Raw genomic sequence first — 27,271 nt, forward strand, 5'->3', positions numbered from 1 at the left:
TATTGGTGGAAGCCAAGAAAATACTGTTGAACTGAAGAAATGTACTTAAGCTGTTAAATTTAGCAGCACACAGTGCAATTCAGGCAATCGGTTGTCATAATACTTTTACATTTTGTGTGACATTTTTTGAAAGTTGGGGTTTGATTTTTGTTCATGTTAAAAAGATTACAAAACTGAGCGTTAAATACTGATTTTTGCTAACTGAAAAAGTGACTCTGTTGTACTTTACAGTGGCTGTCCTTTTAAGTTATGTTAGTTTATTTCCATGGGAGACATAAATGAAAATGAATGAAAAGTTCAAGTATATATACGGTATATACATGTGTGTGTGTGTGTTTGATGCACATCCTCTGGAATTATGAAGTCATAAAACAAGTTAGAAACATTTTCATACCTGCTACATGCTGTGCCTGAATCTCTGTTCATGCTTTGCAACAAGCATGAAGCTTTCATTTCTACTTTTTTGTTTTTCAACTTTCAGCGTGGAGGAAGAACAAGTTGAGTGATTCAGACTTACCTTGATATCTGACAAGGACTGCTCCAGCCTGAGGATTGATGCTGTGGAAGCGGATGGAGATCTGATTGCTGTGACTTCTTACTACCAAACCCCTCATTAGAATGGACTCGTTGGCCAGGACTGTGTTCTCACTGTTTAGAACATCTTCAAAGACCACTTTGTCTCCTTCAGAAAGATTCACATTCATCACCTGACAAAAAAAGGAGTATAGATTATATTGTTTGCACATAAAAATAGTACTAAAAAAAGCCACATTCTGTTTCATTCTGTGATGTTAATTTTCCTAGAGAACGTTGGCTGTAGAGAGAACTTTCTAAGTTTCTGATACCATCATCTTTGATGGTTTTGTTTGTTTGTATGTTTGTTCTTTAAATGAAATGCTATGTTTTATTCAAGATGCAACGGGATGCTAACTTTCCAAGAAGTTCAACTTTTGTCACAGAAAAAGTTGCAGAATATTTTTCTATAAGTTTTTAGAATCTTTAATATGTTTTCTTGTTAAATTTGTGTTGTTTTTGGTCAGCAGTGTTTTTTTGCCTTGGAACTCTTCCATAGATGCCATTTTTGCCCAGGCTCTTTCTTATTGTTCAATCACAAACAGTGACCCTAATTGAGGCAAGTAAGGCCTGCAGTTCTTAAGATGTTGTTCTATTTTTTTATGACCTCCTGAATTAGTCATTGATGCGCTCTTGTTGTGATTTTGATAGGCCAGCTACTCCTCGGAAGTTAGATAGTTATACATAAAGTTGTAAATAGTTATCAGTGATGTAGTTTCTTATCTCTTTCTTTAGATCATGGGATGGTGTGTTGCTTTTTGAGATCTATTGACCTACTTCACTTTGTCAGACAGATTCCTTTTAAGGGATTTTAGCAGATCTGCCAGCAATCAGGCCTAGCTATGGCTAGTGAAGTTGAATTCAGTTTTTCCTAAAAATGTTAATCACACGGTTAGATCAAACATGAACCTCCACCAGGGAAGTTCACTCTCTTGGCAGCATATACGTTTAAGGGAATAGTATTGCATTTTGTATATACTGATTTTGTTTTCTCTGTTCCTTTAATAGTTTAAGATGTTTGTAGTGCATTAAAAGTCAGATTAGTGTAGCTTGACAGTTTACTTTGATTACTCAAACATTATGTACGAGTAGATAATGGATAACAGTTATTGATTTATAAATAACTGGACATGAATAAGTTGAGCTTATTTCTAACCAACTAGGCAGCTCATTCAGCTCTGTGATAATTAGAATCTCTATATACCATTTCTTTTGCCTATATGTTGATAATAATGGCAAATAATGGCAGTAACAAACATAGATTCAAATAGCTCTCTATAGCATTATTATGACTTTGACTTCATACCAATTTATTAGCCTTGAAGGAGAGATAAAAGCTCAAATATGACAATTTAAATCTTTATTATTAATAACCGTTATATTGGTTTATTTCACATTGGTAGTGCCAGATTTCACAAACAAAATAATACATACTAATACTTCAGATGTTTTTAATATAAAATGAATCTCATTCACTTTGAGTTCATTGAACAAATGTGGATGTTGGTTTTTAAGCTGCTTCACTAAATAAGAAATATTTTTTTCCCTTGAAGAAGCATTGTTCCCCTGAAAACATTGTTTGTGTTTTGCCTTCTGTGAATTAATCAATTATCATCATTATTATCAAACAAGGACCCTTGCATTTTCAGAATTTTGGTATTGAATGGTACTATAAGCATCAGTTCTAGATGCATCCCTACTGTTGACTGTGATGGACTTTCCTCTGCAGTTTCCTGACTTCAACAACAATAAACAATTACGGGGGAACATTGTTAGTTTCGACCAGGAATGCCCAATGCAGAAAGGCCTGGAACCGGATCTCTGTTTAAAAAGTCTGGGACTCTGATCCAATGAGTATTACCCAGTAAGCAAACGGAGCTTGGATAGAGCTGGGAAGGAGACTCGCCCAGCTCTAACTGCTTTTCAGTCTCCGAATGTTGATACTGCCTCCTCTGAAGGTATGCTTGCCAGAGCTGCCTTGCAGTCAAGCATGAATCCTCAGTCACATCTATTATCAGCAGCTCTCATCCAAATCCGTGCTCTGCATAACTAACTGGGTTAAGTTATAGTGGCCTGGAAAATACCAAGCCACTGGTATTTGTGATCTACAAATACCAGTCATGTAGATCACTCAAAGTGATCTATACGACATGGCACACTTACCCACTTTCTTTAAACTGAGTGCTTCCTGACTACATTTATACACATTCAGACTCTTGACATGCAGACTGGAGGAGCCAGGGATCAAACCACTAACCTTCTGATCAGTGGGTGACCTGCTCTACCTCCTGAGCTACAGCCACCCAGTGGTTGACATGTGTAAACCCTCACTAGGTTTTGGATAAAGTGTACACTCACAAACCTGTCAAACCTGCATTTGAAACATTGTCTACCATAGCAGTATAGTATTGGAGCATGGCATTTGGGTCTTCTAAAATAGGAAAATAGGAACATAAATAGTGCCGTCATTGCCAGACCTGGCCCACATCTGGTTGACATACACCCTGCCATGACACCAGTAAGTCAGAAGTGCCAGCTTGATGCCGGATCCATGCCAGACCTGTTTTCTATGAGCCTGGGCCACATAAACCAAAACGTCGGGCCAGACGTGGCATGCCATCACATAAACAGTGCCATCTATGCCAGGCCCGGCCCATATCTGGATGACATACCACTTACCATGCCAGAAGTCAGCCAGCAATGCCGGCTTGTCACCAGATCTGGGCCAGACCTGTCTGCTATGTGGGCAGTGGTTGCATTTTCTTCTTTTCTATGTTGTACTTTAACATGATCTAACATTAACTGCATCACATATGAATATTCAGTCCCATATGAATATACTTTCCTTTTCCTCTCATTCAGTGTATATGTTTTACTTCAGCAGGATTTATCAATAGCTCAGTATCACAAATATCATTACTACTTATGATTCCAACATGATCTCTTAGTTACATAGGAATAATTTTTCTCTTCATCACTCTGTGCTTCAATCACTCTGTGCTTCAATCACAATAAACTCAACATAACTTCTTTTTAAAATTAAACAAGTCAAAGTCAGAGATTCTCTGACTCACTCCCCCCCTCCCATCCTGCTCACACACAGCCTCCAAAGTCATTTAGCACAAACAAGCCATTCAATACAGAATCGCTGTGAGAGGCCTGTTATTAGAATAATTTCATTATTCAGATTGTCTAAGGAGCTTGGAAAGAGAAGCATCTGGACTTCTTTAAGTTCCTTGATGACGTTTCACCTCTCATCCGAGAAGCTTACTCAGTTCTAAGGAAAAATGGTGGAGTCCCAGATTTAAGCCCTGTGGGAATGTCCCCCAAGAGGGACATGGATCCCCTGTTGATCCTCTATCTAATCACACGAGCCAAGGTGTGAAAACGGGAGTAAGTCACAATCACCCAAGGTTTTGGGTGAGCTCATTGTGACACGTAGCCCCACCCTATCATGTGATTTCCTGAGGTCAGATGGCCCAGGACGTGAGTGGGCGTTAAGGCGTCTGGGAAGGGAACTCAAAACTGGATTATAGATGGCAGACAGTTGGTGTCGTAAGCCACCGCCTCTGTTCAAAGATGGTGGACATAGATGGCTTCTTTCACTCCTCTTTCAAACCATCTGTCTTGTCTGTCCAAACTGTGAACATTGGCATCCTTGAAGGGGTGACTTTTGTCCTTTAGATGCAGATGGACAGCCGACTCTTGTTACTCAGATTATCTTTTATTATTCAGTATATTGTTTAAACTTACACTTCTTTATATTATGATTAGCTTTAGCATCATAAACTATTATTGAAATCATGATTTTGTGTTTGTTAGTTACAACATACTTAATATAGTTTCTTCTGTTCAAAATCATGCATAATGATGGGCCAGAGACACATTTCTTATCTTTTATATATCCTGTAGCCACTCTCACACACAGAGACACTGAGCTGCCAAGGTCGAAGCTGAATCATACTAGTGTTTCAGACATTTAAATAATTTTCATTACTCACACTACATTTCTCATTTATCATATTAATTAGATTTATAGATTTATACTTGATTATTTTTTTGATTAGACTTTTAGAGAGATGGAGCTGGAGGTTTAACACTTTGTATAGCTGTACCCTTCAATACTAAATCCTTTTATTTTATGTCTGAATGGAGATGATTGCAATCGCTTAGACAACATCACAGAGTGAACCAAAAACAATAATATAATGTAATGTAAGTTTTAAAAAAGCAGAATATAGAATACACATTCATTGCAGTTTAGTAAGCAGCATGACAAATGTTAACATATGTCCAATCCAAAAGTATGCTAAGTTTTCAACTTTGGGTCAGACTGCAAAAGACTGCTACCTGTGTAGCTATCAATTACATTTAGATACAAAGTTGTGGGTTGCAATCACTCCAAAACAGCAAAGGGGCTGTGTGAAAAAAAGATCAGAAGATCACTTCAGACTTAAAGAATTTCTAATGGTGCTGCTTAAGATGGGAGGTGACTCTTTTTGTATTGCACCCTGCTTGTTTGTCTAAATGTAATAGCAGTGTGTTAATTCAACATGTAATTTAATCAGATTAAATCATTGTAAGTATTACAACACCCTTATTAAGATAAACTTTCGGATTTCTAAAATACTAGCTTTAAATTGTCAGTCACGCCACTCAGCAGACTACATTTATTATATAAACATTTAACAAGCTGTAAAACATTTTACAAGAAATTTAAAAGCTGTCATGTTTTGCAGTAGAAATGAACTTTCTGTGATGTAAAGACCTAATAATTTATGCATCTTTTTTAGTTTTATGTTTTAATTTGAAGTTTACTTGAGTTTCATTTCCTATGAGGACTGTGAAAACGAATCCTGCCTGTTGCAGCAGTGTATGAAATGTAAGTTTTAGTTATTTGCTTATTTACGTAATATATATTTACAATTATTCACATAAAAATTCAACTCAAGTACCTAAAACTTTGCAAAATCGGTTCCTTTCCTCCTCATTAATATTATTAGTATTATTATTATTATGGTCAATTTCTAAAGCAGCATAGAGGCTTTGGACAGTTTTTCAGAGGGAGAGTCATTATTGTTGCCACACAGCATACTGTCATCTAGTGACAGAGCAAACTGGAGAACTTATCTGTTTCAGATCAGATAACAAAATGGTCCTTTTATGAAAAAGCTTTATGGCACAAAAGTGCTAGCCTTCACAGATTAGTTTGATTTTAGAAGCTATTCGAAATTTGTGATAGAGAGGTTATAAAAGGAACATTTAAGAGCCTGCTTGCACTTAAACTATCATTAATTTCCAGGTGAACAAGTGAATTGAAGATTGTTGATCAGACAAACTCTGTCAGTGACTTTCAGTTTGGTTATATAAATGCTGCCTGTGTCAAATCTTGCACAGTTACAGACATTTTATTATATTAACATTAAAATATCACCATGTATAGGAAGAAACTTGATCAGATGTCTGCTTTGAATATTGTTCAGGAACAAATCAAATGCAAGAAACACAGGAAAGGTTTAAAGGACAATGTAGAGCTCAGTGATAATGCTTGTCTCTTTCAGTGAAAGCATGTATGGTGACACAAAAAAGTGTCACTTTTATCAGTTTTTCATCACAAGTATATCTTTAGGAGCTATCCTATCTTTTTGCAGTCTTCCAATGATCATATCAACCACATCATCTCATGCCTAACTAAGAGATTAATCCACAGCTTTCCCAGATATCCACCCAGAGGAGTCGTCAGCATGTTCACATCAAAGTATGAACATCAAAACTGGACTTAAGACTTCTAAGTACAGAACAACACTAAAAAATGTTGACCTACTTACAGTATAATATATATTTAGCACGTTAACAAGTCCAAAAGCAAAGTCTGGACTTTAAATAAAATTTAGATGTTTTAAAATGACCGGTCATTAAACAGGTCGTTTGTGCTTGCAAAACCATCTAATGTGGCTGAATTAAAACAATTCTGCAAATGATAGTGGGCCAAAATTTCTTAAAAGCAATGTGAACAAATTATTCACATTTACTGCAAATGCTGATAACAACTAGTTATTAAGGTTAGAGAGCATGAGTATTTTTACACACAGGGCCAGCCACGTTTAGATTTTTTGTCCTTTATGAATAAGATCATCCTTTAAATACAGTATTCTCTTTTGTTTATTATCTAAAACATATTAGTATAAGTATGACAAATACTTCTTCATTGCACTATAAGTATAGAAGGAACCTATCCAGCTCAAGACAGCACCAATGACTCCACAAGCTCAATAGCCTCTAAGGTATGCCTGTGTATAACAAGTCATAAAGCACAGTTAATGAACTCATGGACACAACAGGATCAGGAAAATAGTGTGCTGAACAGAGGGCATCACCAAGTAATCACATTATGCCTACAGCACAGTGATAATAAAACACTTGGGGGAACATTGGCAGACATAATCTAATTTGTCCTGGCTTAAGTCCAGTTTCTGCAAAACTATCTCACAAACATAATCATAAGTGGTGAACCCAGATCTGGAAAAAGCATAAGGTCTTGTCTGCATAATGGACGACATTGTTTTCAAATCTGTATCTAAGATCTGTCAAACAGTCCCTTTGTCTTCCTCTGTTTGTTTCCCGATCGTCCTGCTAACCTTCCTTGTGCCTCCATGAGTCATGTTCAAGGTATTTCTAGGTGTAGGTTTTCCCAGTTTAGGTTGTTGCTAGTTCAAGCCCTGTTTGTATTATCGATTATTTTCTGGGGGGGGGGGGGGTTCGGCCACTAATAAAGGCTCACTTTCTGTTCAAGTTCTATTCTATCTCCAGTGCTTGCATTTGGGTTGTCTCACTCTTTCCACTCTACATGTCGCCTTGAGGCGACTAAGTGCCTTGAGGCGACTTCTGTTGTGATTTGGCGCTATATAAATAAAATTGAATTGAATTGAATTGAATTGAATTAATGCGTGACAGAATGATCCAGTCACACCATGGACCCAGCAGAGGTGGAGGCTCAGGAGACCCGGTCCAGCCTCCTGTTTCGTCAGCTGGAGGACCTGAAGAGCTTGTTCAGCCATCTTCCTCATTCGCTGGAGGCTCAGCAGGCTCATTTAATTTAGTGCAATATGTTAATGGTCCCATACATGATGGTAGATCTGCTTTTTAATCTCTACCTATATATAAAATCCCCATCTCTGAATCCAAATGTATAGTTACTGACACAGATTTTTTTTTTTTTTTTTTCCCCTGTCCCGTTTGGATCTTTAGCCATCAGAATTGTTGTCTTAAGGCCAAGAGAGATGCCAAGCGGATTTACTTTACCATCTGGATCATCATGGCCTTGCCATATTGGTCCATTTGATTGACCTTTATTATAATTATGTATTTATTTTATTTTCAGTTGTTACAGTCGGGACAGACATGACTGGGGGATAGGACAGGGAGAAAGAATGAAAGAAAGAGAGGGAGAGAAAGAAAAATTGAGGGGAGAAGAGATGGCGAGAAAGGGGAGAAGAAAGAAAGAAAACAAACAAAACACCTGGATCACCTGTATGGAGAGAAAAAACAGAAGAGACAACAAACAAACAAACAAACAAACAAACAAACAAAAAAACAGCTACATAATAAATACAGCACCATCACAATAAACTAGCTAGCAGTAGATAACAGTAGATACTAAATATTAAATGTTGTTGTGCAGCACGCAAGATAGATAGCGCACAATGTGCTTTGAGGTAGCAGCCAAGAAAGGTGTAGTTTGTGTCTGTGAACACCCGTGTATACACCTGTGTGGATAAGCATGCTTGTATTCCAAAGGTTTCTCCATGTAACGATCTGCTAGGGAGTGTGGGGAGCCATAGCCCCGTCCCCCAGGGCATGAAGCAGCTATGGAGGAGATCCAGGCCCCAGACATCCAGAGGCCCCAGAGTATGAGGACCCAAGGAGGACCACCAAAGGGGGGGAACCGTGCCACCCTCCTGGGAAGAGCTGAGTAGACCCCCAAACGAGATGTCACCCAGCAGCCACAGAGCAGAGGCCGGAGGGGGTTGCAGTGGCGTGCCCGCGGGCTCTGCCGGCAGCCGGCTGCGCCAGAGAGGACCGAGCTTCAGGCCCAGAGGGCAGAGGCCTGAGGGCACCCCACCCCCGGAAGGGGCCCAGCCGGGCCACAGGTGCCAGGCCCCGCCAATCGGCCACCAGGAGTGAGCCGGTACATACATGAATGCCCAGCCCCAGTCGACAAGAACCACCAGCACACCAACGTCTGAGGGCATCAGCCACCGGCAGGGAGTGTGGTGAGGGGAGATAGGCCTCCGTACTTTGGAGGGCCTGAGATGTTCCCAGAGAGGTAGAGTCTAAGGCCCAACCTGACATATAGACACAGACAAACAGACGCACACAGACTCAAACGTGCATTCCCACCCCCATATACACAACCAAATACTCGGCACTTACCCAACATGTAGACAGACACAAATAGACACTGCACAGACAATCACACTCCCCAAACATACTCTGTATCCCAGGTCCAGGTACCCCCGCCCCCAGAGGGGCAAGCCGCACCTAGACCCAGGAGGTGTAACCCTTCTCTCTGGGGTGGAGGCAAGCGGACCGCCCCCCCATCTGCAGTAGCAGGGAGGCCCCGCATCCCAGACCCCAATCTGACGGCCAGCACCTCCTCCCAGCCCCCCAGCCCTGACGGCTAACAGAACCGGGGTGAGTGAAGACCCCAAACCTCCCTCCGCCCGCTCAAATGTAGTGTTGCTGTGTGCTGTTCTAAAGTGCATTTAAAACACAGGAGGGCATGGTGCTTCCTGCCAGAGAGCAGCACGGCTCCTCCCGAAAACCCTCAGTGTCTATATGCATTAAAATTGAGGGTAGTGCACCAGCGCCAGAGGTGGGTTGGAATACACCGACCATCCTCTGGATGCTGTAAAACGTGCCCACCCCCAAGGCCCTATATGTATGTGTTATGTGAGAGTGTGAGTAATGTGGATGTCTAGGTTGCAGAATAAAATTGAGGCACAGGTGGCCAGAAGGGGACAGAGGGGGGGGGAGTGCCTCCCCTGCACCCTGGTGACACATCTGCACCCCAAGCCCTGTGTGTGTGGGTGGGTGTGGTAGAGCGGGAAGAGGGAGGCAGCTGAGGATGGGGAGGGAAGAAAGGGAGGGGCAAGTGGCCCCTCCCTGGGGCCAGCTCCCCCGCTGACCCCAGTAAGCACCCCCAACTCTGGAACCCACCAGGGCAAGGGGGCCCAGGCCCATCCGGATCGGGGCCCACAGCAGCAGCACCACCCAGCCCCGCAGAGTCCGGGGCAGCCCACCCGACTCCACCGCAGAGAAAACTGCACCCACCCCATCATCCAATCATCTCCCAAACTACACAAGACAATAGACACCCAGGTTGAGTTCATTCTCTACCTCTCCTATATCTCTCCCCCACCTGCAAAGTGAGCTCCTGTAGAGAGGAGACCACCTGCAAAGATGTAACAGCCTCCCCACCAGTTAGAGAGTCCCCCAGTTGGGCTGATGCACCAGAGGTCCCCTGCACTGGGGCTGAGCCCCCTGCACCCACCCGCCCACAGCCCCGGTGACACAACAGCCAGGACCCAAGCCCCCAAGGCCCTGCCAGCACCCCAGACCGGGGGCGGAGCACCCCAGACCCCCAAGCCTCCACGCCCGTCCCGGACCCACCCGGGGGCAACCAGGCCACCAGGCCAGTAACCAACGTCCGCCAGTACAGACCCTCCCCCATCTCTGCTGTACACAGCCACAAGGATAACACCATCTAGGAGCCATCAGAGCCCCTAACCAGGTCGTGGCCACATCCCCCGGGTTAGGCCCTCCAGGGAAAACATCCCTAGGGACTCCCCAGACGCCCTAAGGCCGTCCCTACCCCCATATCAACCACAATAGCGAAGGCAGGACCAAACCATGACCCCCACCCCACTAGGTGATGAAGCCGATCAAAGGAGCCCAAAGGGATTGATCAAATGTGGTGGCAGAGGCTGTATCAAGACTAATGTGATCTATTAGATGGTTTTTATATTGATTAGAATTAAGATTATTTTTATTTTTCCAGTTAAGGAGGACCGTTTTCTTGGCAATGCATAGGGCTGTAAAAACAATGTGGGCTGTGTTTATTTCTGCAGTGACCTCATCCAAGTTGCTCAGCAAGCATACTAAAGGGGAGGCTGGAATGTTGCATTTCAGACACTTTGATAAGTCTTCACATATCTCACGCCAAAACTTCTGAACTGGTGGACAGAACCACTGACACAGATTTACAGTTGCTGTTGCCTTGAATTTAAGTAAATAACCTAAGTAAGTTTGTTAATTGGTTTAATAGTGCATTTTCCTCAATTCTCAATAGCATAGCCCTATTACAAGTCAGATTAGCTCCAGTGATCCAATCCAAGGTTCTTCCTTGCTCTTCCTCCATAATACTGCTCAGTTTTTATTTCAGTCTTCTGATGACTGTGAAGAACTTTTTTTTCCATTTGGCTGGCAATATTAATGGCATCAGGTCACAGTCTGAGGATGTCTTTGGACATTTGCTCACAAAATAAAAGACACTTTCCAAATTAAAAACAAAAAAAAATTGTGAATTCCATGGTGGTTCTGAGTGTAAGTATTCTTTTGTATAGTAATATATTGTTAAAGCAAGTTTTTTTAGGAGTTATGGAATTGTTTCATGTTCTTCTTCAAGTTAAATGAAAATTATATCATTTATAAGAAAGATATAATAAGACAAGCGCATTTCTTATCAAATTATTCAATTCATTGATGGAAAAATCAATAAATTACTCAATTTCTAAAATAATGGAGCTGCAGCCCTAGACCATACATGCACTGAGGTGGTACTCAGTTGTAATGGAAAACGACAGAGTAGAGTCAAGTTGAGTCAAGCAGGTACTAGTGGAAAAGTGGCATTAAAAAACAGGTAAACACAATGCTCTAGCCAATTAATGTACACAGCTGTCTTTGAATGAGTCTACATTCATAATGCAGTTTTTTCTCCTGTGACTACCACAAAGCATATTATAATAAAAAGTCCTCCACGGAAATATTCTAAATTTAAACAAGTAACTTCCACATATGCATAATGAATAAGTAACTCCTGGTTAAAAAACAAAAGGAAAATCATATCTCATGCAGTGACACAGCACAGAATAGAAAGCAGTGAGTGCTGTAGTGTAAAGACAAAAGCCTTTCTGACATCCATTTACTTTATAAAAGCAACAAATGACAGCTGAATAATTCAACTGAAACTCGCTCATTAGATATAAGTTGACAACATTGGGGGACAGCATGGAAGATGAGAGCAAAACAGGGACAGATGGAACTCTAGGAAATAGTGCTGATTAATTGATCAAAGTCTATATGAGTGTGTGTGGTGTGTGAGGGAGAGAGACTGAGTGAAAACGAAAACAGTAACACAAAGAAGAAGGCTGGGAGAAATAAGAGAAGCATCCAGTGCAATTCAAAATCATTTTGAATTTTGTAGAAAGTGTTTTTGTACTATATTATCTTCTGTCGTCTGTGGAGACACTTGATTTTTTTTCTTTTTGTTGTGAAACATAAGGCGAGTAAGAGAAAGAAAGACAGTTTACGTCTAATTGGTTCCCTCCATTTCAGACAAAGAAAAATCAAATATACATTCAGGTACTTCACTGGCATCTGCTTGAGATGTAGATACCAAACATTCCACATATATTCCTGTAACAAGGTTGATGTGTCTGAATGTGTGTGTGTGTTTACTAATAAACAGCAGTAATTAAGAGGGAGGTGAGTAAATGATGGTCAAGAGAACATCTGTTCCAGCAGGAGAAGTGGGTCACAGCAGGGAGCGACAACACAGACTGAGGTGTTTCAGAACCTGTCAGTAAATGCTACACACGATGAAAATCCTGTTTCTTCCTACTCGCTGACTGTCTAAACCAGGACTCATTTTACATCTTAAGTGATCTTAAGTGGGCTAAACCAGTGAGACTCCCATTTCTCTCACTGTAAAGACATTTACACTTATGTTTACACTTTTAATCACATTTTATATAAAAAGAAGCACAATTTCAACAAGACAGCTCAGTTTTTCTACATGATAAATGCTGATGTAGTAAATATAAGAAATTTGTCTGCACAAAATTACAGAAAAAGTGCTGATGCTCACTGCACCATTTCACTTTTGCCCCTGTGTACCCATTGAAAAAAACCCTTGAAATTTCAATATTACAACAGGAACTTTTCTATGACTTAATTGTTACTGTTTATCCTTTACTTAACTACTTTGGTGGCACCGGTGGAGATCTTTATAGTAAATGCTGTAAAACCTATGAAAATAAAGTGCCCTCCTCCACATTTTTCAAAGCCACCTTTGGTGGGCCAATTCCAGCCCTCAGGGCTTGTGTTTGAGACCCCTGGTCCAAACTGTTACATGGACAACAATAAGGAAAAGATAATATACCAAAGTGACAACATATGATGCTGAAAGAAGATATGAAAATGTGCATCCAGAGTACAGCAGTTTGTCAAATGTCCACTTGAAGTTAGAGCTAAAAGTGAAGAAACCTCTAAAAACCCCATGACTTAAATAAAATTACTGACAGCTGGGATAGCCTCCAACCTTCCAACACAGGACCACATTTTCTTAAAATATGGTCAGTTTTTTTTGTTTGTTTCGGTTCCATCAATTAAGACCAATACCTTCCAAAAAATTAAAATTACAAATTATTTATGCAAGAGGAAGTAATAAAAGTTAGAGGCAGCCGTAATTTTAATGACTATAATTAAATTACGTCATAACTGGGTAATAATCAATAATCATATGTCTTCATTTTAAGGCAAAAAGTTTACTTTTTTGAAAAAAATTACACCTTTTTAGACAGCTATTTTTGGGGACCTGTGTGTGTGTGTTAAACCATAATAAAAGGGTTATTCTTAATTAAACTGGTGCTTTTGTAACAACAGAGAGCAGTGAGGATGGGAGGAGTTGAAGGCTTTAATTCATACTTAGACATGCTCCAGCACAACTTGAGACAGCCATAGCGGAGCGAGCATCCCCGCGAAAAGTGAAATTGCGTATTCACACATCAGCCAGTGTGGGCAAAAATGACATTCTCTTTTATTCACAGTTTGATACTTGAGCAGGTGCTCCTCGCCGATCCACCAATAAAGCAATTTAAAATAGAGGTAGCGCTGGCTTTTGCCAGTTAGAAAAAGCAATAAAGGAAGACAGGAAGGATCCCGCTTTGACCAATCAGAGAGCAGAGTAGGTCAGGGTTTTCCTGGCCCCCTCCTCTCCTGAAGCCAGGAACCCGCAAGTCACCAGAAGTTGATGCCTGCCTGCGTTTGAGCTAATGCCAAGACCCTTGGCAGAGAGAAAACTTCAACATTTTATATTTTCAAATGAAAGCACAGCGACACGGAAAGACATTTTTCTCTAATGTTGTTGCTGCAGAAATCTCAAATGCTAATTATTCTGAGATTTTATGGTCAAACTACATGATTTTCCATATGTGTGTGGAGTAACATGGCCTTTCTCTGATGATGCAAATGCTGTGACCGAGAATCATTCAGGTTTAACAAGACAAATTGTTTTGATAGCAGAAAATAGTCTCAGACATTACAGCTAGTTTTACAAAAACATTCTTTTTCATGTCTGTCTTTGTGGTTTTTATGGATAAAGTGATTTTCAATAGTACAAGCATGTCTAATTTTTCTTTGCTCTTCCATATAAATGCAGGAACTTGTAGGCGTTATTAAAACTGTCACAATTTAACACTCAGGGGTTGTTATATACAGCAAATACACTCAGAGAATTTTGAGTTTAAAGCTGACCTTGATTCCTGATCAGTTCATGCAAGACTTATAATAAGCTGCACTTCAGTTAACTCTTTTTTTTAATTTAAAATTTCATAACAGGTTTTTTTTTTTTTTTTGATCCACTGATGTAGCCAAACCGTATTGCTTGTATAATGCTGTAGTCTCTTGCACCTTACCCTTTTCTCCCCAGGACCCCAACAGGGTGATCACCAAAGTATGAGTCGATTAAAAAAGACTCTAAAGTCAGAACAGAAAGATACAGTAGGAAGATCAAAGATTAAGAATTGTGTTTTTATAATATATAGTAAACTGTCCCCTCGTCTTCTTGGCCTTGTTGTGTGTATCTTAGAAGTCAAATTATACATTAACCATACTTCCTAAAACATTTTGCATTTCATTCAGAACTGAGATGCTAAACTGTTATCAGAAATCTAATGGATTTCACAATCCTAAGGTGTCAAATCCACGACCCCAACAAGGTTTCATTACACCCGGGCCAGAAGTGTAAGTCACCCTTTACTGACACATTATAAAATTGATGTGTTGCTAGTTGATAAGTTGATAAGTTGATAAGCGGGCATATTGCATTTCAAATGCATGCCCAAAGGCTTTAAACATCCACTTCATCTGTAATGATAGTGTCACACTACTGAGAGTTGGTTTTTACTCAAATTCAACATTTTCACATGAAAATTCACCTGTGAGTTTTATTTATTTCACTGTAACAACCCCAGATTGCCATTTGATTAGGATGATATTCCTTTGTTTTTTTTGTCTGAAGTAATATAGCCACTGAGAAGACAACCTCTGATTTTATTCCTTAAGTGAGGCCATCTAATACAGCGGTCCCCAACCTTTTTTGCGCCACGGACCGGTTTATGTCTGACAATATCTTCACGGACCGACCTTTAAGGTTTTGGGGATAAATACAACAAAAAAACCCCAGTACTGGTACCAAAAAAAGATTTATTCATAACACACGGGAAAAGACCCAGGGAAACCAAGTTAACAATAAAAACTTTTAAAAAATAACAATAAAAACCAATAAAAATCCTGAAAAACATCAATTTCACACCCGAGCCTCAATTCTCACTGCCAAGGAACCAAACAACTCATGGACCGGTCTAATTAAACTGTTCTAATGAACCTTGAGTCTCAATCAACTTTAATTCATCCTTTAATATGTTCAGTGTTACAAACTTGAAGAAACAAAGAAAACATCATGAGACATTAATCCAATCAATTTTCAGCCTTGAATAATATTTAAATCTTGAAATCACTCCTGAAGATAAGGGTTTTCATTTTCTGGGGCCCATTCCCACAAATTGAAACTTAATTAACATTGGGACGTTGGAAAGTTGATTACAATGATTGATGTGCCCCACGTGAACCGTTGGTATAAAAGTAAATCTCAAAAAATCTGAAAAGGGTGTAAATGTCACTATGGGTTTGAAATTTCACACCACTTTACTATTTTGTTTTTTTAAACTGACCACTATGTACCTACGTAATCAGTTTTCACCCTGTATCATGATGAGCTGTGAAGTAACAGGTTTTTTTCTTTCTAAAACCTGCCATCAACTGCCCACCTCTTCTTCACAATCCATCAGCTGAAATTAAGAACAATTCATTTCATGGTGTTAAGTTGTGCTAGGTAAATTTAAGATATTAAAACTGTCCTAGTTAATGTAACCAGTGATCTGCTGATGCTGGTAAATTTGTTCTTGATGCTAGCACAGCTTTTGGTAAGGTTACACAATCATTAGACCATAATACCAGAAGAGCCAGTATTATAAGGGATATCAGAGATACTTTCGTAATTGTAAGAACAAAAGCTTTTGAGTTGTTTGTCAGTGATTTCCTAAATGACTAGAATGCTAGTCTTGTTATCCTTTTTTATTTATAGCTCTCAAATCAATTAAAGGTCACATTTATAGAAAAAGTTTAAATGTGACATTAAAGCCAATAAGTGTATCTATGTATAACAGCAGCGTGGGGAAAAAAACCCTCTTTACTTCTCAATGCCACCAAGCTCATATTATCACTAATTGAGTCACTGGTCTCAAATAATCATCTAACAAATTTACTCTTTTAAAAAATTTCCTATTCAGAACCTAATCTGTACAAAAACCCTGCATTTGGAAATAGAGCAGGGCGATATTACCAAAAATATATATCACGATATATATTTGAAAATTTGCGATAACGATATAACTGACGATATAATTTCTGCGAGACAAAATACAACTCCACAACTTTACTAGTGCAAAAAACCCCCATCCATTAATTTTCACTTAAACAAGCAGCTGTTTTTTTTTTATGTGCATTAAAGCTATATAAATATTTAACAGTGCAAATGCAAATTCCTTGCTGAAAGTGTAACCAAAAGGCATTTCCAGTAGAAATGGGCTGACATATCCTGAGCATAACCATGTATAATAGCCACTGAAGTTAAAAAGAGGAGCTTTGCAACATTAAGCTGCAGTGTGCCAAATAAAAAAGTCAAATACATATTTTTCAGACCATAAGGTGCACGGGATTATAAGGCACATTAAGCGAAACAAAGCACTCAGATAAATCAAACTTTATTCAGCTCATTCTTCTTGCTTCCTCCACTTCTGTACCATTGATTCATTAATGCTGTATTCTATCACAGCTGCTCTATTCCCATGTTGTTGCAGTATATTAATGACTAACCTCTATTGTGGATGGATTATCTCAGTTGTTCTCCTGACTGAAGTTTGGTCCGTTTACAGCATCCTGCCATGCGATTGCATTTGTCCCTAACCATCAGGAACCTTCACGTTAACTTTTATCGAGTGGAAAAAAGTTAGCGTTCATCCTGCAGCTTCACTATTTATGTTATGCTAACATAGCTGTGTTGCTAGCGATCACGTAGCACATCATTATATACCAGCTAGCCCAACTTCAGTAACCCTACAAACGTCACTGCTGTTTAGTTTCCTGTCTTCATTTATGTTGGAAGTGATAGCAGAGCTGTACGTTTGAATTTTCTCAGAAATCTCTCAGTCAGAACATGCTATATCATGCTTAGGTAGCTAGCGAAACTAGCGAGCTAACTTCCGCTAACTTCTAACTCCGTTAAATATAATAAATTCTGTTTTCATGGATGCCTGGATGTTGCACCTGGTAAAGCAGCCACGCTGATCATTTTATTAAAGATGAAAGATTTTAGACAGTTTTTAACTCTCAGTGATGCTGCAGTGTTCGTTTGACTTTGGGACCTGAAGCGCACGGAGTTTAGGACCCAGATCACTCCCAGATTTACCAGCACTTTAGTCCGACAAATACGGCAATAAAGACGGCCCGCTTGCATGCTCTACAAAAAAAAGGTGCTTTGATGTGTATCTGATGGACAAACACCAAACCACTGAAGTTGCACCATCTTTAAAAACCAATTCTGGTTCATCCGTTTCATTCAACAATCCGCTTTCCCCCTTCTCATTCTCCGTTGCCGCCGTGCTTTTTCGGCCATGTCCGTATGAAAACAAAGGCACTGCGCATGCGCGTTTTACCCATATTCTATCGCGATATTTCATTTTCTTATCGTTGCCTAACATTATACCGGTATTACCGTGAACGGTATAATATGGCCCAGCCCTATTTGGAAAACTGAGACATTGATATAGAGCAACTCTCTGTTGCACTCCATGGTGATGTAATAATAAATATAATATTTACTTTACCATATAAATGAATAAATTGATGATTTCCATTTCAATTTCCTTCTAGCTACAAGAAAGGCCTTCTGGAACTAGAAAGCAACATTAGTCGTCTGCACAAAATATATTATGCATGAATTAATTCTACTATTGCATATTAAGCACATAAAGTATTTCATCATATTCCCAAGACTCACTGATGCAATAAACTGCTAGTATTCCCATTTCTAGAGTATGGAAATCTTTTCCTCACTGATGTCTCAGTAGGAGACATCCTAATGGTTCAATTTTTGAAAAATCTATATTTAATGGAGCTTTATTACATTCACTTTATTTAATACAATATATTGAATTTGTTATTTTTTTAAGCTAAAATCTGCTTAGTTTTAATCAGTTTCAAACAGCTTAAAGAAACAGGATGATGTTCCCTATAAAAGAAGTGGATGGCTTCACGAAGTCGGAAAGATAATTTTGTTCTAAACAATTAGACAGTTATTGTAAGATACTGTTGCTCTTGGTTTCTTGGGCTGTCTTGATGAATTCAAAATGTTCTGCATATAGAAGGCTATGAACCACAAGACCTATGACCCCCACAGTTTGATTCTTTTCATCTGGGCGTAGCGTTTTCAGTGGGAGAAACATTTTGTCACTCATCCAAGTGACTTCTTCAGTCTCAGCTGACTGCAGGTTTCCCCAATCTTATAAACACTATATTTGCATAATGACTCAAACTAGCACCACTGAAGGAACAATGGGCTGGGAGGTCAGTTCCTTGATCATATGACACATAATCTTTGAAAACACAAACTGTACAGATGCAGCTTCACATGCTCAGGATAACCACATACACATGATTATCAAGCTTGGGAATGCTGTTATTGATACCAAAGTTTGAAGTTAAATTTACACACCACATCTGGGTGCACATTGTGTGTGTGTGTTTGTGTGTGTGTGTCAGATATGAGCAAGAGACAGAAAACTAAAGCCACACTGGCTCTGACGTCACCCGGAATAACAAGGTCCGCATCAGGTGTTGAGGAACCAGGATGCACTGATGAGTCGGCTACAGGAACAAGAAGGCATAAGTGGGCAAGAACTGAAAACAGGGCGCTGTGGGAATGCTGCTACGCAAGTCACCCCAGTGGAAGGGGTTACATGAAGAGGATGAGGGACCTATTGACTCTTCAATACTCTGCATCTAAATTGATGGTGAAACAACTAGTAGCTCAGTATTCCAAAATTTAGAAGAAGGAACTGGTCATCTGGGTGGAGACTGATGATGTACAACACAAATGCTACAGCAAGGGGGAGCCAGGATGACAGGTTAGGGGGGAGATATCATCACCACCCGGGGAGATAGCGCCCACCTCAGATTGGGTACCAAGCCCCAAGTGTGATGGAAGTAGGATCGGTGATCAGTAAGATGCTGGGCTACAAAATGAACAGCCACAAGGAGCAGTACCCTCCATGGAGAAGGAGACTAGCAGCTAAGATCAAGGTAGCATGGAAGGAAGTAGCTGACTATCGGAGCTGCAGAAAGGTGCAATGAAGAAGGTGCCTGAGAAGAACAGCAAGTTGTCCATACCTGAGGCCTTGGAAACTGCCAAGCAAAGACTTACAGCCTTGGCCAGAGATATACCCGAGAAATAGAAATCAGAAGAATAAACCAGCTGTTCTCCACAGAACCATGCAAGGTGTACTCTCAGTGGCAGGCAAACAATATGAGAACAGCACCACCAAGGCTGGAGATGGAGCAATACTGGAAGAGGAGCTGGGAGAAGGACGCAACCCGTAACTGCTATCCTCAGTTGCTCAGAGGCTAGTGGATCTAAGAGCAGACCACAGCAACCTCCCTGAACAGGGTCCAGTAACCATCACAGTGGCAGACATTCAAGAAAGGGTCTCCAGTATAAAGAGTTGGACAGCACCAGGCCCCGACATGGTTCACGCCTACTGGCAGAAGCTGACTGTATTCAATTCAATTTTATTTATGTAGCACCAAATCACAACAGCAGTCGCCTTAAGGCGCTTTATATTGTACAGTAGATCGTACAATAATACATACAGAGAAAAACCCAACAATCATATGACCCCCTATGAGCAAGCACTTTGGCAACAGTGGGAACGAAAAACTCCCTTTTAACAGGAAGAAACCTCCGGCAGAACCAGGCTCAGGGAGGGGCGGGGCCATCTACTGCAACCAGGCTCAGCGAGAGAAGGAAAACAGGAGAAAGACATGCTGTGGAAGAGAGCCAGAGATTAATAACAGGTATGATTCAATGCAGAGAGGTCTATTAACACATAGTGAGTGAGAAAGGTGACTGGAAAGGAAAAACTCAATGCATCATGGGAATCCCCGGCAGCCTACGTCTATTGCAGCATAACTAAGGGAGGATTCAGGGTCACCTGGTCCAGCCCTAACTATATGCTTTAGCAAAAAGGAAAGTTTGAAGCCTAATCTTAAAAGTAGAGATTGCGTCTGTCTCCCTAATCCAAACTGGAAGCTGACGCCAAAGAAGAGGGGCCTGAAAACTGAAGGCTCTCTCTCCCATTCTACTTTTTAAATACTCTAGGAACAACAAGTAGGCCTGCAGTGCGAGAGCGAAGTGCTCTAATCGGGTGATATGGTACTACAAGGTCATTAAGATAAGATGGGGCTGATTTTTTAAGACCTTGTACGTGAGGAGCAGGATTTGAATTCAATTCTGGATTTAACAGAAGTGCTTTTGGGGTCCTTAGGGACTAGTAAAGCGTTATACAAATACAGGCCATTTAACTTGAAGCCAATGAAGGGAAGCCAATACAGGAGAAATCTGCTCTCTCTTTCTAGTCCCTGTCAGTACTCTTGCTGTAGCATTTTGGATTAACTGAAGGCTTTTCAGTGAGTTTTTAGGACATCCTGATAATAATGAATTACAGTAATCCAGCCTGGAAGTAATAAATGCATGAACTAGTTTTTCAGCATCACTCTGAGACAGGATATTTCTAATTTTAGAGATGTTTTGCAAATGGAAGAAAGCAGTCCTACATATTTGTTTAATATGTGCATTGAAGGACATATCCTGGTCAAAAATGACTCCAAAGTTCCTCACAGTGTTACTGGAGGCCAAGGTAATGCCATCCAGAGTAAGAAACTGGTTAGATACCATATTTCTAAGATTTTCAGGGCCGAGTACAATAACCTCAGTTTTATCTGAATTTATAAGCAGAAAGTTAGCAGCCATTCAGGTCTTTATGTCTTTAAGACATTCCTGCAGTTTAACTAATTGGTGTGTGTTATCTGGCTTCATGGATAGATAGAGTTGGGTGTCCTCTGCATAGCAGTGAAAATATATACTATGTCTTCTGATGATACTGCCTAAGGGAAGCATGTAAAATGTAAACAGAATTGGTCCTAGCACTGAGCCCTGTGGAACACCATAATTGACCTTAGTGTGTGAAGAGGACATTTACATGGACAAATTGGAGTCTGTTAGATAGATATGATACAAACCACTGCAGCGCAGTACCTGTAATACCTACAGCGTGCTCTAATCGCGCTAATAGAATATTTAGGTTTAAATACTGCCAGTTTGAAGGCCTGTGGTACATAGCCGATTATTAGAGATAGGTTGATCATATTTAAGATTGAAGCATTAATTAATGGCAGGACTTCCTTGAGCAGTTTTGTAGGAATGGGGTCTAAAAGACACGTTGATGGTTTGGAGGAAGTAATTATTGAAGTTAACTCAGAAAGATCAATTGGAGAAAAAGAGTCTAAATGAATATCAATGATACTGAAAGTAGCTTTAGATAATGTTACATCTGTGGGATGATTATTGGTAATTTTTTCTCTAATGATTAAAATTTTATTTGTGAAGAAGTTCATGAAGTCATTACTAGTTAACCTTAAAGGGATGGTTGGCTCAACAGTACTCTGACTTTTTGTCAGCCTGGCTACAGTGCTGAAGAGAAACCTGGGGTTGTTCTTATTTTCTTCAATCAGTGATGAATAGTAAGATGTTCTGGCTTTGCAGAGGGTTTTCTTATAAAGCAACAAACTATTTCTTCAGGCTAAATGATGATCTTCTAAATTTGTGACACGCCATTTCCTCTCCAGCTTACGAGTTATCTGCTTTAGGCTACAAGTTTGAGAATTATACCACGGAGTTAGGTACGTCTGATTTGAGGCCTTAGTTTTCACAGGAGCTACAGTATCCAGAGTCGTACGTAGTGAGGAGGTAAAATTATTAACAAGATGATCAACCTCTGTTGGCGTAGCGTTCAGGTAGCGTTCAGACTGTACTACATGAGCATCTGGCAGCACAAATGAACCAGCTGCTAATTGACGAGAGACACCCAGATTGGCTAACTGAAGGCCGGACAGTTCTGATCCTAAAGGACCCCCAGAAGGGACCGGTCCCATCCAACTACCGGCCACTAACCTGCCTCAGCACCACATGGAAGCTCCTGTCAGACATCATAGCGGCTAAGGTGAATGGGCACATGGCTCAGTAATGATCAGGGCACAGAAAGGAATTGCGAAGGAATACAAGACAAGCGAAACACCAGCTACTGGTAGGCAGAGCAGTAGCTGCAAGACTAGGCTGACCAACATGTACACTGTCTGGATTGATTACAAGAAAGCCTATGACTCAATGCCCCACACCTGGATCCTAGAATGCCTAGAATTGTACCAGATCAATTTTTCATCAGGAACTCAATAGGGATGTGATGTACAATACTAGAGTCCAACTTCGAGCCCATAGCACAAGTCACCATCAAGTGCGGTATCTGCTAAGGAGGTACTCTGTCCCCACTGCTGTTCTGCATAGTCCTGAACTCCCTCAGTGAGGTCATTGACAACAGTAGCTACGAATACCTACTACAGAATGGAGCAATGGTCAGCCACCTCCTCTACATGGATGACATCGAGCTGTATGGAGGACATCGAAATGTCTTTTGGATTGGAGAAGTGTAGTCAGATGGTAACGAAGAGAGGGACGGTAGTCAGAAGTAAAGGGATCGAACTACCAGAAGGCAACATTGCAGACATTGAGGAAGCTATAAGTACAGGATCAGGGATAATAAGCTGGCCAAAGGAAGAGATAGAAGCCACTGACATCAAGACAAGGAGGCTCCTGACCATGCATGGAGGGTTTTACCCCAAGTGGAGCACCCTTACACCGTGCACTAAGCGTAAGGAAGGAAGCCCGGAACAAGTAATTGTCAGTACCACAGTCCAGGATGAGATAACGAACATCCACGAGTACCACCAGCAGATAGAGGAAGTGGCTGACATCCAGGAATCCTACCAGTGGCTGGACAAAGCTGGACTGAAAGACAGCACAGAGGCACACCAGGCAAGACTCCAGGTGCAGGCTGTGTAAAGATGCCCCTCAGACAATCAAGCATATAACAGCAACGTGCAAGATGCTACCAAGCAGGAATGGAATGCCATAACCAAGTGGCCGGCATAGTATACAGAAACATCTGTGCTGAATATAGCCTGGAAGTCATGAGGTCAAAATGGTAAACACCCCCTAGGTTGGTCGAGAATCTTGTGGGACTTCCAGATACAGACTGACAAAATGGCGATGGCTAACCAACCAGACATAGTAGTGGTGATCAAGTAGAGGAAGACGGCCATAGTGATAGAGTTAGCGATACCAAATGACAGCAACATGAGGAAGAAGGAACACGAGAAGCTGGAGAAGTACCACGGGCTCAGAGAAGAGCTCGAGAAGATGTGGAGGGTCCCACTGGTAATTGGAGTGCTCGGTGCAGTGACCCCCAAGCTAGACAAGTGGCTCCAGCAGATCCCAGCAGATCCCAAATGAAGACAGACACACACACACACACACATCTAACACACCACGATAGCCTTGGCTCAGTCTCCGTGATGTGCAATATTACCAAGTGCATTTTTTCTAATACAACACAGTATTTTATTCTATTTTGTAAAGTACTTTATTCTATCCTATATAGTATTTTATTCTATTTTGTATAGAATGTTGTTCTATTTTATCTTATTCTATTCTATTGTTTGTTTGTTTTAATATTTGCTGCTCTTAACTTTGTACTGTCCGCTTTCTGCCGTGACAAAAAAATTTCCCACGTGAGAGGAGATTCCTGCCTGGGGCGTCTGTATCCAGTAAGGGTCCTACGGCTAGACCCCCTATGCTAAAGTGAGCGAGACAGATAAATATGAAGGCATGCCGGCTCGGACGTCGCCCGGATCAACAAGGTCCGCGTCAGGTGTTGAGGAACCAGGGCACCCTGACGACAAGTGGGCTACTGGAACAAGAAGGCATCGGTGGGCAAGAGACGAAAACAGGGCGTTGTTGGAATGCTACTACGCAAGTAACCCTGGCGGAAGGGGTTACATGAATAGGATGAGGGACCTATGGATTCTTCGATACCCAACATCCACAATGACGGCGAAACAACTAGTAGCTCAGTGTTCCAACATTCGAAAGAAGGGACTGCTATCACAGCTAGAGATTGACGAGGTACAACATAAATGCTACGGCAAGGAGGAGTCAGGACGCCAGGTCAGGGGGGAGATATCATCACCCCCACCCGAGATTGGGTACATAGCCCCAAGTGCGATAGGAGAAGGATCGTTGAGTGCGAGAGGAACTGACCTGAAAGATAGGATCATGGCCAAGCTTGAAACCTGGACCCCCCCTAGCCGGTTACCAAGATTACGTGAAGTACCCTCAGAAGGTCTGCTAGATGATGTTAATGCAGCACTACGGATGATACCTACAACCACGATTACCGACACTAACAAGCTGATCTACACTACGGCAGCAGTGATCAGTGAGATGCTTGGCTGAACAGCCACAAGGGGCAGTACCCTCCATGGAGAAGGAGGCTAGAGGGCAAGATCAAAGTAGCACGGAGGGAGGTTAGCCAACTAACGGAGTTGCAGAAAGGCGCAACAAAGAAGATGCATAAGAAATACAACAAGCTGTCCATACCTGAGGCCTTGGAAACTGCCAAGCAAAGACTCACAGCCTTGGCCAGCCGCTTGAGGAGGTACACCAGAGAGATAGAAGGCAGGAGAATAAACCAGCTGTTCTCCACAGAACCAGCAAAGGTGTACTCTCAGTGGCAAGGGAACAATAATAACAGAACAGCACCACCAAGGCTGGAGACGGAGCAATACTGGAAGAGCATATGGGAGAAGGACGCAACCCATAACGGCAATGCTCAGTGGCTAGTGGATCTGAGGGCAGACCATAGCGACCTCCCTGAACAGGGTCCAGTAACCATCACAGTGGCAGACATCCAAGAAAGGGTCTCCAGTATGAAGAATTGGACAGCACCAGGCCCCGACATGGTTCACGCCTACTGGCTGAAGAAGCTGACTGCACTCCACGAGCGTCTGGCAGCACAAATGAACCAGCTGCTAGTTAACGAGAGACACCCGGAATGGCTAACCGAAGGTCGGACGGTCCTGATCCCCAAGGACCCCAAGAAGGGACCGGTCCCATCCAACTACCGACCAATAACCTGCCTCAGTACTACATGGAAGCTCCTGTCAGGCATCATATCGGCTAAGATGAACAGGCACATGGGTCAATACATGAGCGGGGCACAGAAAGGGATTGGCAAGAATACCAGAGGCGCAAAACACCAGCTACTGGTAGACAGAACAGTCAGCCGAGACTGCAAGACCAGACTGACCAACCTGTGCACAGCCTGGATTGATTACAAGAAGGCCTATGACTCAATGCCCCACAGCTGGATACTGGAATGCCTAGAATTGTACAAGATCAACAGGACCCTAAGAGCCTTCATCAGGAAATCAATGGGGATGTGGCGTACAACACTAGAGGCCAACTCCAAGCCCATAGCACAAGTCACCATCAAGTGCGGGATCTACCAAGGAGATGCTCTGTCCCCACTGCTGTTCTGCATAGGCCTGAACCCCCTCAGTGAGATCATTAACAAGACTGGCTACGGATACCGACTACGGAACGGAGCGGTTGTCAGCCACCTCCTGTACATGGATGACATCAAGCTGTATGCCAAGAGTGAACGAGACATCGATTCACTGATACACACTACCAGGCTATACAGCAATGACATTGGAATGTCATTCGGACTGGAGAAGTGTAGTCGGATGGTAACAAAGAGAGGGAAGGTAGTCAGAACTGAGGGGATTGAACTACCAGAAGGCAACATTACAGACATAGAGGACAGTTACAAGTACCTGGGGATCCCGCAAGCGAATGGGAACCATGAAGAGGCCACTAGGAAAGCTGCAACCACCAAGTACCTGCAGAGGGTCAGGCAAGTCCTGAGGAGCCAGCTGAACGGTAAGAACAAGATCCGGGCCATCAACACCTACGCCCTGCCCGTGATCAGGTACCCTGCTGGGGTAATAGGCTGGCCAAAGGAGGAGATAGAAGCCACTGACATAAAGACAAGAAAGCTCCTTACCATGCATGGAGGGTTTCACCCCAAGTCCAGCACCCTGAGGCTGTACGCTAAGCGGAAGGAAGGGGGCCGGGGACTGGTGAGTGTCAGCACCACAGTCCAGGATGAGACAAGAAACATCCACGAATACATCACGAAGATGGCCCCAACTGACAGCGTGCTCAGTGAATACCTCAGGCAGCAGAAACCCAAGAAAGAGGAGGAAGGCGAGGAACCATCATGGAAGGACAGGCCCCTGCACGGTATGTACCACCGGCAGATAGAGGAGGTGGCTGATATCCAGAAATCCTACCAGTGGCTGGACAAAGCTGGACTGAAAGACAGCACAGAGGCACTAATCATGGCAGCACAAGAACAAGCTCTGAGCACAAGATCCATAGAGGCTGGGGTCTATCACACCAGGCAAGACCCCAGGTGCAGGCTGTGTAAAGATGCCCCAGAGACAATCCAGCACATAACAGCAGGGTGCAAGATGCTAGCAGGCAAGGCATACATGGAACGCCATAACCAAGTGGCCGGCATAGTGTACAGGAACATCTGTGCCGAGTATAACCTGGAAGTCCCGAGGTCAAAATGGGAGATGCCCCCAAGGGTGATGGAGAATGACCGAGCTAAGATCCTGTGGGACTTCCAGATGCAGACGGACAAAATGGTGGTGGCTAACCAACCGGACATAGTGGTGGTAGACAAACAGAAGAAGACGGCTGTAGTGATCGATATAGCGGTTCCGAATGACAGCAATATCAGGAAGAAGGAACACGAGAAGCTGGAGAAATACCAAGGGC

The 27,271-nt window shown here is 41.9% G+C and overlaps 1 protein-coding gene across 1 annotated transcript in view; it reads right to left on the bottom strand.

Annotated features, from left to right (window-relative positions):
* The window catches only part of sez6b (seizure related 6 homolog b), a 151,131-nt gene that overhangs the window by 74,489 nt on the left and 49,371 nt on the right, over positions 1–27,271 (bottom strand). The window contains exon 3 of the mRNA XM_025898305.1: positions 518–707. Coding sequence (XP_025754090.1) covers positions 518–707 — 190 coding nt within the window. The remainder of the gene's footprint in view (positions 1–517; positions 708–27,271) is intronic.

The sequence above is a fragment of the Oreochromis niloticus genome, linkage group LG14 (assembly GCF_001858045.2).
Source record: "Oreochromis niloticus isolate F11D_XX linkage group LG14, O_niloticus_UMD_NMBU, whole genome shotgun sequence".
NCBI classification, from domain to species: Eukaryota; Metazoa; Chordata; class Actinopteri; order Cichliformes; family Cichlidae; genus Oreochromis; species Oreochromis niloticus.